General features: G+C 37.8%; 1 protein-coding gene across 2 annotated transcripts in view; it reads left to right on the top strand.

The window, feature by feature from the left end:
* The window catches only part of LOC122558865 (interferon-related developmental regulator 2-like), a 40,709-nt gene extending 23,827 nt beyond the window's left edge, over nucleotides 1-16,882 (top strand). For both annotated transcript variants that reach the window (XM_043707726.1, XM_043707727.1), the window contains 7 exons: nucleotides 1,037-1,087; nucleotides 5,022-5,200; nucleotides 6,034-6,142; nucleotides 7,302-7,436; nucleotides 12,145-12,273; nucleotides 12,997-13,092; nucleotides 13,952-16,882. In XM_043707726.1, the coding sequence (XP_043563661.1) occupies nucleotides 1,037-1,087; nucleotides 5,022-5,200; nucleotides 6,034-6,142; nucleotides 7,302-7,436; nucleotides 12,145-12,273; nucleotides 12,997-13,092; nucleotides 13,952-14,032 (780 nt within the window). In that variant the 3' untranslated portion in view covers nucleotides 14,033-16,882. The remainder of the gene's footprint in view (nucleotides 1-1,036; nucleotides 1,088-5,021; nucleotides 5,201-6,033; nucleotides 6,143-7,301; nucleotides 7,437-12,144; nucleotides 12,274-12,996; nucleotides 13,093-13,951) is intronic.
* Nucleotides 16,883-17,950: the final 1,068 nt, after the last annotated feature.

Here is a 17,950-nt window from a genome sequence, read left to right as displayed (position 1 = left end):
CTCCCCTCACCCCAGTTCCAACCTGCCAGCTCAGCACCATCCTCATGACCTAGTCCTACCTGCCAATCTTCCTTCCCACCTCTCCGCTCCACCCTCCTCTCCGATCTACGACCTTCGTCTCCACCTCCATCCACCTATTGTACTCTTAGCTACCTTCTCCCCAGCCTCATCCTGTGCCTCCGCCCATTTATCTCTCCACCCCGGAGGCTCCCTGCCTCATTTCTGATGATGGGCATTGATTTTCCTGCTCCTCGGATGCTGCCTGACCTGCTATGCTTTTCCAGCACCACTTTAACCTTGACTTAAAATAAGGTAGCTGAAGGCATTAAAGTTTAAAAACATCGAATTTGGTTTTGTAGAACAAATATCAGTATCAATCTTTGCTGATGAAATACGAATTCTACATGATTCTAAGAACTGATTGATTTTGAACAATGGGCATTAGACTGCCAAATTAGTACAGCTTGGCATCATAGTTACATTTTCTCATTTTTAAAATTGTGGTAACACATTGTTGGCACTATATTTGTGAAAAGGAAAGTGTACAAATATTGTTACAAGGATTTAACTATCATTCCAATAGGACAGGTTTCTTTAACCTGTTTTTGAAATGGCTGGAAATAGTTTTGTTTCGAGCTGATATGAAGTCTGGCTTGTTCTGATTTATGGTATGGAACTACTGACATATCTAAAAAATGGCATCAATTTGATCAATGCCAGTTGAATTAATATGTTTACAGCTCTGAGAATCAGGTATGACTGTAAAATTGAAATTACTATCATTGTAAAAGATGTAGTTGGTCCAAAGGAGTAAAATTATCAAAAGTAAGTATTGTGCACTCCATTGCCCTACACATACAGTGCATCTTTTGCATTGTCCTAACTAAAGATTTCAGGGTGCCTCAGTGCCAGTACAGGTTTGCTAATTTGACATAGGTGAAAATGATTAAAAAGCTAAAACTTTACCCACCTAACCTTTTAACTGTGAAGTATATTTGGCTGTTTGTTACTTAATGTATGTTATTGCTTTGTTTAGACAGCCGTTGCTCTGGGAACATGCTGTTACATTGCTGCTAATGAAGCAGAGGTGAGTCTTAATTATTTTCCTAAGCAAAGAGATACTTGATTTATTGAGTTAGCAATTTTTTACTGAATAATTTATTAAGTGTACTTTACTGTACAATGTTCCTCATTTTGAGATTTGAGGCTCATAGTTGATCCTAAAAAAAAAAAATTCATTCCTGTATATGGACCAGAGTTGGGCTAGTTCATATATTCCTGTCCAACTATGGAAGTGGTATTTGTGGAATGTAATTAATCATGCTTAGTATAAAATTGCATGATGTTAAATTTATGTCTTCAAGAGTTTTGCCAAATATTCTGTGGATCAGGGACATTTTCACAACATTTGGCATATTCTTTCTAAATTAAGTAGAGCCATCTTGGGGTAGTTGTACATAGTTTGTGAAAAAAATTGATTTTAAAATAAAACAGTCTGACATAAAGGTGTAATACATTGAAAATACATAGAAGATAATTCAGTGTTTCTGGCACAACTTGATCGAGGTTATGCAATTGAAATCTTAGCATTTGCAATTGGAATGAATGTTAAGTATGGGTATTTTAAGTAGATTGGCCCTGGAATGAAAGGGCTGCCTACAATCTACTGAACCTTTGTTGCACCTCTTTTCAAACTGAGGCAAGTACATCCATGGGAATGGAGACCAGGATAATCTGATTAAAGGAGTCTCAATAGCAGCAAGATTTACTGAGTTTTGACTTCAGCCCCTTCCAGTCGTTCTGGAGAAGGTGGCAGTGTGCGTGGTAAAGATCTTTTGAGTCAAAGATCAGTTATGGTCTTAACAAATGGTGGAACAGGCTCAAAAGGATGTTTCTTATGTTCTCCAGGAGACACCTTGATTGTCTTTTGTGTTCTACCTCCGCATTGCTTCAATCTTGTTTTTCATGTCATGTTTTTTTTCTGCTCACCAATCCACATTAAGTTTGGATGAAATGTGTAGTCCTAAAATACTATTTTCCAATATCTCTTATAATTAGTGCGATACATTGAGAAGGAATTTTGATGTATTGCTTCAGTACATCTTGTTGATGTTACACAGTGCTAATGCAGTGTGCTGATGGTGAAGTGAGTAAATATTGAAGGTGATGGATGTGTTCCTCGGTGGTGTTGAATCTCTGGAGTTTTATTGGAGCTGCACCTCAGCAGGTGGGTGTATTCCATCATTATGCTGAGTTTTGCCTTGTAGGTGGTGGACAGGCACTGGGAGACAGAAAGTGAGTTCCCCACTACTGAATTCTTGGCCTCTGACCTGCTGTTGCAGCCAGTATTTATATGCTTGATCCTGTTCAGTTTCTAAGGATGTGGAAATTGGCAGATTGTGAATTACATTCCTAAGTATATGTTATATCTGCATGTTAACTTTGTTTAGTATACAGTGATATCATTATACAGTACAGAGGAACCGCAATTATCCGAACGACACAGGCGGGGAGTATTTTGTTCGGATAACTGAATGCCAGATAACACCATTTAGCCAAGCATCTGGACCTTGCGATCTTGTTTGGATTATCCGAATTTCGGAAAATCAGTGTTTGGATAATTGAGGTTCCTCTGAATGCAGTGATGTCCACAACTTAGTCATTGGCATTAAAAGAAAAAAATCTTATGTAAATAACGTTGCATGTCTTAACACATTCATTTGCTGCCACCTTGCCCATTCACTTAAACTGTCTCTGTCCCTTCACAGACTTCATTATGTTCTCATAGCTTGCTTTCGAAGCTACTTTTTTATCATCAGAAAACCTGGATACACTTGGTTCATTCAATTGGTAACTAATACAGATAAAAAAAACTTGTTTTCTTTGTTATTCATTCATGGAGTGTTGGAATCATTGGCTGGGCAAGCATTTATTACCCATCCCTAGTTGCCCTTGTGAAAACGATGATGAGCTGCCACCTTTAAACTGCTGCAGTCCATTTGGTGCAGGTGCATCCGTGGTATTGTTAGAGAAGGAGTTCCAGGACTTTGACCCAGCAATGCTGAAGGAACGGTGACATATTTCCAAATCAGGATGGAGACTGGGTCAAAGCAAAACTGGCATGTGCTGCACCCATGTATCTGCTGTCCTGCTCAATGAACTTAACTGAAGTCTCACTGCTAATGTTTATCCGACCAACTAGTAACAGCCTGCCATCTTTGTCTGTTTATTCCTGTTTTTTTGCTTTTGAAGCAATCCATGATCCACATTGTATTGCATTACTTCTAACCCAACAAGCTTTGTCTTATTTGGCATGTTATCAAAGGCTTTCAGAAATCCAAATATATATATCTACTATTTCCCTGGCTTCTATCCTGCTTGTTATTTCTTTGAAGATGTCCAGTAGATTTGTCAAATCCAATTTCCTTTCACACAACATGTTGGTTGTGCTTAATTACATTATGATTTTCTAATTAAATTGCTTCTTGAATTCCAGCCTTTTGCTGATGGTTAATGTAAGGCTGCAACTGGTCTGTCATTTCTGTTTTCCACGAATAGCAGTGTCACTAGAATCAAAGACCATTTGAAATTTCACAGTCAGTGCACCCAGGATGTAAGCCGTTGGGTGTGTGAGAGATGTCGGCGTCTAGTCCCAGTACTTTCTTGAAGTTCTAGAATCTAATTTTCTCTTGGATATTCACTATTTCCTTTATGTGCTTTGTTCCTTCTGATTTGAAGATAAAGTATATTTGCTTAACATATCTGCTATTTCCTTTTTCTGTTATTATTTTGCCTGTTTCTCCAGCCTTTTAAGTTGATTTCACTATAAATGCAATGGCAGCAGCATCATTCTTTTGTACTTTGATTATAAAGTCATCATAGTCACAAGGGACCTTAAGGATCCTCGCTCATTAGAGAGAGATGACAAGTGGTGTTCAATTTGCAAGTCACCATATCTGCAGCAAAGTGTGAGGTTGAGAAGGCAGGATCTTCACACTAATTTCAGCAAGTGCAGGAATTGAACCTGCAATATTGGCTCACTCTGCATTGCAAATGAGCTGTCCAGTCATCTGAGCTAACTGACTCAGATTAGTTAAAATTTTGTAATTTTATAACTTTAAATGTACAGGTTTTTTTACTTAAATGGCTTAAAGTAGTTTATGAAAACATCTGCTAGCAGGTACATGACAACTGACTTTCCTGGGAGAGAATTATTTGATTTTTTTGGTATAAGACATTAGATAATCTGATCCAGTTAACAGTTGATTCTAGTTTTGTGAACTGTCTGTGATTGTCTGACTGCTGCATCTAATGCTGTGGTTTGATTCATGAAAAATGTATCTTGCATCAATCCTGGTTAGTTGAACGTGACTTAATAACCAGTTAGATGCTGAAGAGCATTAGTAGTTACTATATGCAACATGAGACATTTAATTTCTGTTGAACCACCATGTAAATGATATTTGCCCCTATTTATTATTCCTATATAATCCTATTTCAGGAATTTGGGTTTCACCATTTGAGATGCTGAATTGAATCACTATTTGGTTGATTTAGTGGTTTAGGTAAGTTGCTAGTAATAACCTGAAGGAGTGATTCATGAATATTCCGATCTGTAATAAAGATTCGTTCAAAACTGCACCTAATCATCGAGTGTTCTATTTGTGGATTTTTACTATCTCCACGGATAGCTAACACTGAAATTCAGCTGTTGAGATTGTTCAGAATTGTCAGTGATCTTCAGCTGATTTTCACTTTAAATCTTGGGAATCTGGAACTAGATGGTGATCAAAATATGAAAAGTGTTGAATAATCATATTTACAAACTAAGCTTTGGGGAGTTAAAAGCAGAAACTTTTATAATGAAATTACTCCTTCCTAAACCAGAATTCCTCCTCTTGATAGACCGTTTACGCATTAACGTCAGGAAATGGACACAACACACTTCCAATGTGTTTCATGAGTCTCCTTGTTTGTTTCTTACTATTTCTTATGTATACAAATTTATATATTTATTTCAGGATCTTGCATCTTGCCTGGCCTGTTTGGAGAGTGTCTTCAGTGCTTCATATATAAAGGGAGATGGATTAGTTCCCTCCCACAATTCTCAGACTCAAGTTCTTCACTACAATGCTCTCCAGTCCTGGTCCTTACTGGTTACTATCTGTCCAACCTCCAAAATTCAGAAGCTCTTAGAAAAGTAAGTGTGAATGATCACTGATATAGGTCTGTTGCCTGTATGCATATTCATATTTTTACTCATGTATGGTAGTAAATTGATCATCAATACTTCTGTAAATGTGATGACATTAGGAAGAGCTGTTTTTGGAAAAATATAAAACAAATGAACAAGTCTTGTGCATCCCTTAAATTCCTCAGAGAATGAATCACCCTTTCATATGTTATTCTATGAGGAAGGAACTTCAGTGTAAATGAAGCTTTTTCCCTTTGCACTCTCATCCCTGACACCAAGCTCCTCCTTTGGTTAATAAACCAAAGGTAATTAAAAGTTCTGCCCCTTGATAGAACCTGAATTTTTCATGCATGTTTTACATTAGGAAAGGATCCAGTCAACTAATGGTACAGCCACTGAACTGTTCAGTTTGTTGTTTCTTTTTTGCAATCCTATCATGTGTGCTTTCTGTAGTAGCTAGACAGCTTGTTACTTTTTAACTATGTAGACAGAAGCCCACTTCCACACCTGTACAAATGCAGCAATACAGCTGGCCATTAACAAGTATGTGATAAATGCTAAGGGTAAATGGCCTTTACTCTCCACTTGCCTAAAGAGAAACATGGGAAGATATACAACTTTGTAACTTCAAATACGTGAGACAGCTAAAGTTAGAACAGCATCCTATTGGGGGATAGAGAGTCTCGACTTACGCCCTGTTACTCCAAGCGCACAGTTTATTGTGGCTCAGGTTAATTGTATCATGTCAAGAAAATCAAATTTCATTGCATTTAATATAACCTTGTCGTTTTGCTCTGTCAGAAATATTATAGTAACCAATTTTTACCTATACTTTCCAGTCATCTGCCCAAGTTACCTGGTCTCCTGTGCAGTGATAGTGTGACCTTGCGAATAGCAGCTGGGGAAGCTATAGCGCTTCTGTTTGAATTGGCACGCAAGATTGATCAAGTAAGGAGGTCTTTGTGTTGTCTGTATTCCTGCAAAGAAATTATACTTCATGAAATTGTTGTTGTACTATTTATGTATTAAATGTGTTAAATATTCAAACGTTCATGAGCTTTTTCTGTCTACTTTTTTGCCCCTCATGGTGTAACTTAGATTGACAAACCTGCCCCTTGGGGAAGTTGAAGTAGTGTTTGCATTGAGTATTTAATTGAGTTGACTCTGTGCTTATCTTCTACTTTTTAATTTATTTTCTTTCTTAACAAGCAAAACCAATATCATTTACAAAATGCCTTGCAAGAACTGTAACAAACACTACATTGGACAAACAGGCAGAAAACTAGCCACCAGGATACATAAACATCAACTAGCCACAAAAAGACATGACCCACTGTCACTAGTATCCTTACGTACAGATGATGAAGGGCATCACTTTGACTGGGCAACACATCCATCCGAGGACAAGCCAAACAGACACATACGAGAATTCCTAGAAGCACATTGACTTGAATTTCATTTACCACCCCTTAGGAAAAAGAACAGGAAATGGCATCACCAACCTAAGGAAACCTAAACACGTAAATAGAACGCGAGCCAGGCCACCAATGCTTCATCTGGAGGCTCACTGATGATGTTACCTAGTATGGTGATGAAACAACATCTAAAAACAAACCTTCTAGCTCAGCGAGCAAGCCTACATACAGAACTTCAGCCTGAGCTACAAATCTTCTCAAAACTCGCAAACAAAATTTTGTCATGACTGGTTACAAGCAATTGACTTCATGATTTAATATTGTGGGTGAATGAACCAGATGGCATGTTTGTCCCACCGATACATATCGAATTTGGTGCACGGGAATCTTGTGTTTAAAAAACAGTTTTCTTAGACCTCATTTCATGGAATTCATAATGAATGAGGGTTTACTCTTTTCACCAGAATTTATTGAGACCCTTCTAGGTTGTACTGAGGTTTGAATATCAAAAGAAAATCTGCAGTGCAACAAAGTATAAATTATCAATTGGGTTTATGATTATTTCTATTTGAGTCTTTGGAAACACAGATATTCTGTATGGTCTAATGCTGGCTTCGCGTACGTAATTCAATGAATTAGCCATTCCAATGTTGTACATTAATTTTTGTTTTCTTGGGGTTTTATTTTCAAAGGACTTTTTGTACGAAGGGACTGATCAACTTTGTGAAAAGCTGAAGGGCTTGGCAACCGACAGTAACAAACACAGAGCAAAAAATGACCGACGAAAACAGCGTTCCATTTTCCGAGATGTCTTGCATTTCATTGAGGTAGGTTTTGTTCAAATTACCACCCACAGAAAGATGGGTATTGTGCTTTCTAACCAACGAGGAGGAGACCAATAGATCAAAGTAAACTATTCATGCAAAATTGTAAATGCTTGGATTTATTGACTTTCAAAACTTGATCTATCTTGATTAGGCTGATGTTTTCATTAGGTTAAATTGGAGACAGAGTTGAAGCTTCATTGATATTTCGTGGGTAGGAATTAGTGATGTATGGCTTTGTACAGTAAAGTTTTAAAGAAAATTCTATGTCATTCCAATTTTTTTTTTTAAAGTCCACTGATGCCTTAATATATTAAATGTATTATGTGCAAAGCAGAACCTCTTTTAGTCTGGATGCATTTTCTGTATAGGTGTTATTTTGCCACTAGGATATCTGGAGGAATGAGTTTCCCCAAAAAATTGTCCTTCCCAAATTGCCAGCAGTGTTGTAAAAGCACTTTATAGATTCAGCCGTTTTAGCTCATTTACCTGCTAGTTTTCTTAACGCCTAAATAGTTGGAGTGGAGATGAATTTGAAAATATAATATCTCTTAATGAGATGTCTGTCTTCTCATTTTACAACAGCTAAATTGCTAAATTACCAAACCACCTTCCTGTGCACTTTGGTTGCCCATTCTTTGTACCACCTCCATTGAGACAGAAAATCAGTGGCTTGAGTTCCTGTTTCAGATTTTTGGATTTTTTTTTAACCATTTAACTTCACTCCCAAAAGCAGATAGGTTATGATTCAGCCCAGGGTGCAACATGGTATTGCCTTTTCGAAGATTCTGGACTCAAGTGAAATTCATACTTGTAATCCAAATATACCATGCTACCACCACACTGTTCTATTCTTCACACATGGCCTCCTTTCAGTCCATAGGAGGCTTGAGCTTGCTTAAGGGACAGCACCAGGAAAAGAGACATGGAGATTCCAGAAAACAGTTATAAGAATGCAAATTAATGCTAAGTTAGGTGCTGCAAATGAGCTTCCAGTTGTCCAGAGCACTAGATAGAAATGTGGACCAGAACTGAATGAGCTTTCCATAGTTAGGAGTGCCAACACACAAGTTGAAGTATTTAACTAGGATTCTATTTTGGTAGATGTTAAAGATACCTTAGCATAATTTAAGGAATTTTTTTTGTCAGTTAACATTTGTCCATCCATCAAGATATTAACTAGTTTTTTAACTCATTGTGGCTCTTGTAAACTCGCTATGATTCAGCTTTATCCATGTAACCCATTAATAAATTCTAAAATGCCAGGAATAGGCCATTTCTGACCGTACGTGCACACCACATGTGTTTTGTATAAAGTATTCTTAGAAATATCTAGTAGCCTTGGCAAGTGGTAAAGTGAGAATGTGCCTGAGGTGGAAAGAATATGAGCACTTGTTTTCTATGGAACTTAAACAGAGTCATAGAGATTTACAGCATAGAACAGATCCTTCAGTCCAACTCACTCATGCTGACCAGATATCCTAAATTAATCTAGTCTCGTTTGTCAGCATTTGGCCCATATCCCTCTAAACCCTTCCTATTCGTAATACACCCAGATGCCTTTTAAATGTTGTAATTGTACCAGTCTCCACCACTTCCTCTGGCAGCTCAATCCATATGCGCACCACCCTCTGTGTGAAAATGTTGGTCCTCCGGTCCCTTTTTAAATCTTTCCCCTCTTCCCCACGCCCTCTAGTTTGGGACTTTCCTACCCCAGGGAAAAGACCTTGTCTATTTACCCTATCCATGCCCCTCATGATTCTATAAGGTCACCCTCAGCACCTGACACTCGAGGGAAAATAGCCCCAGTCTGTTCAGCCTGTCCCTATAGTTCAAATCCTACAATATTCGCAACATCCTTGTAAATGTTTCCTGAACCCTCCCAAGTTTCAGAAGATAACTTTTAAGAAAAATAACATGCTTAAAAGGCTACAGAACTATGGAACTAGGGCAGTAGAGTGGCTCATTGATTAGCACTACTGCCTCACAGCGTCCGAGACCCAGGTTCATTCCATCTTGAATGAGTCTGTGTGGAGTTTGCTCATTCTCCCAGTGTCTGCTTGGATTTCCTCCCACAGTTCACCAATGTACAGATTAGGTCAGTTGGCCAAGCTAAATTGCTCATAGTATCCATGGATGTTTAGGGTGTAGCTTTGCTCGCTGAGCTGTAGGATTGATATCCAGACATTTCATTACCTGGCTAGGTAGCATCATCAGTGGCGACCTCCAAGTGAAACGAAGCTATTGTCTCCTGCTTTCTATTTATATCTTTCTCCTGGTCGGGGTTCCTGGGGTTTGTGGTGATGTCATTTCCTGTTCGTTTTCTGAGGGGTTGATAGATGGTATCTAGATCTATGTGTTTATTTATGGTGTTGTGGTTGGAGTGCCAGGCCTCTAAGAATTCTCTGGCAGGTCTTTGCTTAGCCTGTCCCAGGATAGCTGTGTTGTCCCAGTCGAATTGGTGTTTTTGTTCCTCCATGTGTAGGGCTACGAGGGAGAGAGGGTTGTGTCTTTTTGTGGCTAGCTGGTGTTCATTTACCTTGGTGGCTAACTTTCTTACTGTTTGTCCGACGTAGTGTTTCTTGCATGGAAGTTAGTAGGTGACGTTGGTTTTGTCCATGGGTTGTACTGGTTGTGCGAGGTGGATTAGCCATGGGAAAATTCAGTTATAGGGATAGAGTAGGGGAATAGGTCTGGGTGAGATGCTGTGGGTTAGTGTGAACTCAATGGGCTGAATCGCCTGGTTCCACACTAGGGATTCTTTGATAGAGTAAATAGTAAATTGACTGGAGGAGGGTGTTGAGTAATGATTTCCCTCTGAAACTGGTGGAGATCTGGATCTCAGTTTTGAGACACAAACTTCACATTTGAAAAAAAATTATTGGGTATACACTTGACTTCTGTAACCTATAAGGCTACCGGCCCTGAGCTGGAAGGTGTGATTAGCTATTTTTTGACCTACATGGATATGGTGTGCCAAGTGGCCACTTCCTGTGCTGTAAATTATTAATCTTTCCATATGTCAGGAGTTTTGGGTGACGAGAGAAGACCATGAAGGCAGTGAGACAAAGGGGGTGTAGTGTGAACGTGTTTGATTGCATTTGATTGATCTGCAGTGGCCTCTTTGAACTTGACTGCATGAATTTGCATCGATGAATTAATCGTTACCACAAACTGATTTTTACTGTATAAATTTCAGTTCTAACTGTTTTCTGTCTGAATTGATAATAGGAGGGTCCTATAGTGTAGTTCCCCTGCCTTTAGGAACATAAAGAATTATCCTCCGCTCTTCATGAATTTGGATGCCTGCTTATTCAGTTCTATTCACATAAATTACTTGTGTAAGCTGGTGTGTTTCTTGGTGCTATCGCTTACCAAATGCATAGCTAACTAGAGATTTATTTGCTAATAAAATATTTGCTGGAAAAGATAAGATTGGAAAAACTCCTGACTGAGCTGTGTAGCCACTTGGAAAGACCTGGAACTTTCCATTGCTAGTGAGTTTTTTTTAAGGACTAATTGCATGCAAACATTACTGATTGACATTATTACTCGCCCAAATTGGATAACAGATGCCAGAAAGTGAGTTCTAACATTGTGTATTCACTGAAGTGGCTTCCATACTACATAAGCTAAATTTTGAATTCTGAACTCTAGTAGATGTTAGAACTTGTTATTAAACACTGCTAAATAATTGGAGATCGATTTTGCTTTCTGCAGATATGTTGAGCTCTTTTGCACTGAAGACACGATGCAATGTACTTTCAAGGACTTTAAATAATTAATTGTAAACATAAAGCAACTCTGAACTTGTTTCTTGGTGATCTATCAGCAATAGAATTTATCCCAAGTGGTTTTTTTATTTTAGAAAAAGTATTTTGGCTATTACTACTCTTAAGAGGGAAGTTGTCAGAGATTTGTAGAAAGGTAGGACAGCTATACAGATGTAAATGTAATCCATGTGTTGCATTGATTGTGCTCATTATGGACCAGGCCAGACCCTCTCAAAACATTTCAAGAAAATAGCCCAGACTCTAACTTTGCTAGTTGTTTTAAGCAGGTGTAACACATATTCCACGGGGTGCAGTTGGTCAAACCACCTAGTTTTAAATAAACAGAATTAATTTACAAGATTACTGAATGAAAGCCAAACTAAAGAGAACAGAGTACAGAATAATTTAACCTATCCGAAAACCCAATATCATCCCAATTTAATGATGCTGTTCCAAGTACTTGCAACAATCCCCATAAACATCTCTTGGCACAAAAGGTAAAATCAAGGTCCAGTTCGTACAGGGGAGAACAGGAGTTCCTACAGTCATAGAGAGAGGGGGTTCAGTCTGGGTCTGCTTCTTTGGATCCAGCGGCTTTTTCAACTGCCTGACTGCTTTCAGTCAATAGCCAGCATACCCAAAAACCAAATCAAACCAGAGCAAAGCTAAGCTGGAAGAACTGGCCACTCCCCTTTGATTGTACAAGTGTGTGTTTTTTTTTTAAAACATAAAAGCCTTTTGTCTGAGGCAGTATCGGTTAGCTATAATCAAATTGGTCCTAAGACCCTTCAAAATTCGACTTTTCAGAGCATGTGTCTTTTACAACCTCTCTGAATCAAAAGCCATGGATAACATAACCTTGTTAAAGGAGCAGCATCGCATGCTTCAATGTGGAATCAGAAGTAATTTCTCAATGACAAATTTCTGTTTCTTTGCAGGATGAAGAGTGTCCAGAGGAAACAATCAAGTTTGGGATTGAGTGCCTTTGCATAGATAGTTGGGTTAAAAGAAGAGTCTATGATGCCTTCAAGGAGATTCTTGGATCTGGTATCAGGCACCACCTGCAGGTAAAGAAGGGGGAAATGATAAATAAATTAAGTGAAGCTGATTTGGTTGGAATTACTTGATATGATCACTAGCTATTGGAATGTGTATTTGACACGAACATATGTAGATTCTAATATGGAATCATAAGCAGGAGCTCACTGTTTTCCTTCCCTTCTAATAATAATCCTAATGGCTGCCATAGACACAGGCCAGTTAATTTGATCTTCACACAGACCTGGTTCCATTTAGGACCTTTTGACTGTCTGGTTCAGGGCTATATCATTCAGACATTATAGGGAGAACTTGTTGCTAGTTAGACTTGATACTGTGTTCAGAAATTTTTTCGAAGGCCTCAAACTGGTGCTGTTAAACTGGCTGCTCAGACCATTGTAAGCAGTCATAGTTGAGGAGCTTTTTTAGTTATGGGGAACAAGAGGGCTCTACTGAGTGATGAGAAATCATATAGGTTTTGTCTTGTCTTCCTATCCCTTTAATAAAATTAAAAACATTGTTTTTTGATCTTTATTTTTTGAATGGAGTAATTGGTTTGGCTCCCAACTGGTGTTCTCAGGCTATCTTGAAGCTTGTAAACTGCTAAATATACAAAATTGTACTACTCATTATATGTAAGATGCTCTATACATGCCATGTTAAGAAAATGCACTAACTTTATAATTTTAAGAACATGTCAAAATATGCCTTCGACTCATCATTCAACTTCATTTAACATTTCGTTTCTGAAGCATAACGAATTGCTGCGGGACATCTTTGAACTGGGTCCACCTCTAATGCTAGATGCTGCTGCTATCAGGGCAAATAAAATTTCAAGATTTGAAAAGGTAAGTTTGGATGTCTCCCTAGATATTTAAATATAATGTGACCCATACATTTTACTCATCATATCTGATTTGAAATGTTTAAGCTATTTGCGTATCTTTTCCATTTCCCTCTAACTCCAGTTGCAAAGCTGGCATGGCTGATTCCTATCTCTTGAAAATGGATCCACTGTGATTTAGAACTACTTTCAGGCAGAATTTTGATCAGCAAATTGACTAGGTAGCCTAACACACTTGAAATTCAATTCAAATATAAAATTATTCTGTAATTGACTAGAAACTGCATCTGAGAACTATGGCATGACTTTACAATTGTCCTTCCTCTATTCTTTTCCTCCTTGTGTGGAGATCCCTCCAGTGCAGTCATTGTTCAGCAATTTGAGTGTTACGTCTTCAGTAAATTATTCTATGCATCCAATTTACAGGATGTATAATAATTAGGGTGCAGTTTGAATTATTTGCTTATGTCTTGTTTCTTGAATCTCTCTATAATGATTGGGCCATAACAGACCTTTTTGGGCGTAAATTGCTTTTGTGAGCCTGTTTTTATATATATATTATATGTTTTTGTTCTGCTTACTAGCTTGTTGGAACTGACTTAGTTTCAAATCCCACCGGCTTCAGAGGTCATAATGCATCTCAGCAGGTTGATTCAAAATATCTGAAACTAATCCTTTTAAAAGTGCGCTGGTCTAATTTACTGAGGAAGTGCTCTACAAGATGCTATTTTTCAGAAGCATCTAGCAAGAGGTTGCCAATTAAGGTGTTTTGTTTTTAAAACCCAATGGATTATTCCTATCACAATTTTTATTTTATATATTTGTAAGAGTAATTTGTTGATTTCCATCTTTTCCTGAAACAGCATTTGTACAACTCTGCGGCCTTTAAAGCAAGGACCAAGGCAAGAAGCAAAGTCCGGGATAAAAGAGCTGATGTACTTTGAGAAACCAAAACCGACATCATGCCAGACCTCTGCATACTTTAATGTTTCTGGTCACTGTGATTATAAATTACATTCAACAGGGTTTTCTCAATTGTGTAAACAATCATGGGGCCTTTTTAATATTGCATACGTGCACAGTTCCCATTGCTGTGTTTGCTTTTTATTTAATTTTCATTTCTGAAAGTCAACATTTGAAATTTATATAGAAGAATATAACCTGCAGCATAGGTTCACAAAAAGCTTACTGCTATGGAGTGATGCCGCCACTGGATTAAGTAAATTAATATGATTGTCTCCACTTGACCCCTTGTCTTGCAGAGTGAACTTGTAAATTTGGTCCCTCATTCAAACTATATTATGATGAAATTGATTAAACATTTCAAATGGTTTTAATTTTGCAAAAAAGAAGAAAAGCACAAAAATAAGTAGGTAATATTTTGTAATTTTCTACCTATGTTTTGTACCACTGTTTCTCATTTTTAAGTATGAATAGGTGGGCATTATGAGAGTTGTTGGGTTTGGAAAAAGCCATGTGTGCAGGTTTACGTATTTGGAAGTGTTAGTTAGCATTATATAAAGCCCAAAAGTTTGATTTTGTACTGGAAAATTATCCCACTCTGACTTCAGTACAACCAACCTGCAAATTTTAGCTTCCTGCCAAACTTGCCACTTTTCATGCAAAGAAAACAGAATGAGAATGTGTAAATGATGTTTGACATTTGTTTATTTGGACCTCTATTATTTAAAACTGTATGGTATAGCAGAGGCCATCTACAGCTGACTGGGTCACTGGAAAGTATATGGATTTTGTGGGATTTCTTGTGACTCCTTCCATATGTTTTAGGTCTGTGTAAACCGATTCCATTCTAATATATGTTTGCCTTACTCTAGATCTGTGATGCTTCAGCCTTAAAATTATTTAGGGCATACATACATAGTGAATTTGAAGCTGAGTATTCTATTTGACTTGTACAAAATAATTATTCCATACATGTGTATTTTATGGAATTTGGAAATCACTGGAAAGGCCAGCATTTTTGCTCCTCCCTAATTGCCCTTGAACTGGCTAACTAATTAGACTAATTCAAAGGGCAATTAAAAGTCAACTACAGATCGTTCTGCTTTAATGTGCATTTCATTAATGCGAATTTGCTGTAATGTTATTGACTAATTGGGGACATTGTTTCTAAAACATGTTGGCCGTAGTGCGATTTTAAGTGCTGTTTCTAAAGCATGATTTTTCTATCATGCAGGTTGCACAAGAATGCAACCGTCGCGTTATGAAAGAACTACTTGTACATTGTTGTGGGCTAGACTGGATAAAGATGATTGATTTTCTTTTCTAAAAGATATTAGTGAATCAGATTTTATTTTCTTATGACAATTGATTATGATTGCAATTGGTGAGCTGGCGTTATATTCCAATTATTTTTAACTAAACAAATTTAAATTCTACCAGCTGTCAAGGTGGGACCTTGTGTCCCAAAGTATTATCTTTGGCCTCTGCTGTACAAGTACAGTGATATAGCCACTATGCCATATCTCCCGGTTAGTTAAACATGAATCATTTCAGGGTTTTTTCTAGCCAAAGTGTAAAACAATGGGTGCTTTATTGTGATTGTTTTTAGAAATCTCAGGCCTAAAACTGCCTGTTTCTCCAGTGTTGCTGTAGGACTAGAAGGATTACTTGAGTGCTGACTGGGGTTGATTCTCTGCCTCCCCTTTTTTTAATCAAGTTTTATTTGTTCAGTGTTGCACTGGTGGATAAAATAGCACAGGCATTCTTTCCTTGAGCATTTTAGGAATGAGACAGTGAAAACAGGATAGTCTTGTTACATTAATGGTGCAATTAATTATATTACAATTTTGATCCTACCTCCAATTCTATGACTTTGGTTGCATGTACAGTCACTCAATCTCTTTGCTTATGGCCACGTTTTCTACAAACATAATATGGAATTACTTCTGACATTTGGATGCTGCATGTGAAAATTTTGTTTTCACCAATATACAAATTAGAAGGACATTCACCTACTTTGACAAAAAAACTTAAAACGTTTGACCTTTAAAACCATCTTACCTTGATGAATGTGACACTGTAGTTAATTTTTCACATGAACTGAGTACCTTTACTCAGGAAGCAGAATTACCGTACAAGTACTGGTTTTCTTTGGGTCTGCACAGAGCCTGGTACTGCACTTTAATGGACCGGAGTCTATTCTACATCCCATCACCATCGTCCCATTGCCATCTTGAAAAATGTATTTCTTTATACACCATACACCAATATTGTGGAAAAAAAACCTTAATTTTCATTCGTTAGAAACCCAGCTGGCGAGAGGGAGGTGGTTTTTGCTCTTTATTCATACCTTATCAATGGACCCAAGAGAAGTTGAGGACCTTGCTTTTTACAAAAATTCAATTATGTCTCCAAATGGCGATGATTGATTGGCTATCATGCATGTACATCCTAAACTTATACTTGATTGGCAACACTCAAATGTCAGAATGGAACAGATTTTGCAAATGAATCTCTCTGCTCCCCTGCTCCAGGAGTTTGGCTTTGAATATTTGCGTTTCCTTGTCTCCCCTTCCTAGAAAATTGGATTTGGAATTCCCAAGTGCCCTCTCTATAATATGAATCCTGGTAGATCTAACATTTGTGGTTTCCAACAGATTTGAGATCTGTCTCCTGCTGCTTCAGACAAGTCATATTTTTATGCAAACAATTTTTAATAAAATTCTTTTCCAAATCTCTGTGCAGAAAATAATAAGGATTTTTGTGAATGTGCCTTTGCAGTATGTATGCTGTATCTAGAGAGCTTATTAAAATATTGCAAAATGGTGGTGTTTTAATCTCATGACTGAGTTGTTGAGTGAAGATTTTGAAAATATGGGTGAACAGCAAAAGAATCCACAAAAGAATTTTTAGAATTGCCTTTTAAACCAATAGATAGCTGTCACTCAAAAGTTCAAAATGAATATTTCTGGTGGATTTAAATCCATTGGAGAAGGCACTTTGGGATCATCTTCCACTGAGGGAGGAAAAATCCTGCATGTTTTCTGTCAACAGATAAATGCAGCTGCTGCTAATTTATAGGTGTTGTCTGAGTCAACTGTTTATAGCACAGCAAATGAGCATTAAATGTTTTAAATGCTAGATTTGCTTAAAAGTATGCTTTAAGAATTCAACCATAGAATTGTAGTGTGGAAGGGCCATCAAATCCACATTGACGCTCTGAACAGCATCCCATCTAGACCTTAACCCCACATTTCCCATGGCTGACCCACCTAGCCTGCCATGAGCATTACAGACAATTTCAGCAAAGCCAGTCCACCTAACCTGTACATCTTTGGACTGTTGGAGGAAACCCATGCAGGCAGGGTGAGAATGTGCAAAGTCTACACAGGCAGTTACCGAACCAAACCTGGGTCACTGGTGCTGTGAGGCTAGCTACTTTGCTGCCCAAATAATTTAGATCCAATCTGATCAAACTACTTTTTAAAGGTCAACTCAAATCCTCAGGATTTAAGCATTCTTTCAGCTCTGAAATCTACTCAACCTTGTTCAAAATTCCACATGTACAGGTATGGTTGGAAACATTCAATTCTGAGACTCAAGACTTTATTGTAAAACATTTCTAGACTTAATGGGCGAACTTGACCAATTAAGACTAAGAAATAGGAACAGCAGTAGGCCATTTGGCTTCTCAAGCCTGCTCCTCGATTCAATAGGATCATGGCTGGTCTGGCATACCTCACATTCTACCCTTTTCTCCATAACCCTTCATTCCCCTACTGATCAATAATCTATCCCAGACTTACATAGACACGAGGACCTTATCCCCACAGCTCTCTAGCAAGGAGTTCCAAATGCATTCAGTCCTTTCAGAGAAGAACTTCCTTATCTCAGTCTTA

The sequence above is a fragment of the Chiloscyllium plagiosum genome, chromosome 18 (genome assembly GCF_004010195.1).
Source record: "Chiloscyllium plagiosum isolate BGI_BamShark_2017 chromosome 18, ASM401019v2, whole genome shotgun sequence".
NCBI lineage: Eukaryota > Metazoa > Chordata > Chondrichthyes > Orectolobiformes > Hemiscylliidae > Chiloscyllium > Chiloscyllium plagiosum.
The sequence above is the reverse complement of the archived record's forward strand: the minus strand, read 5'-3'. Positions and strand labels throughout refer to the sequence as shown.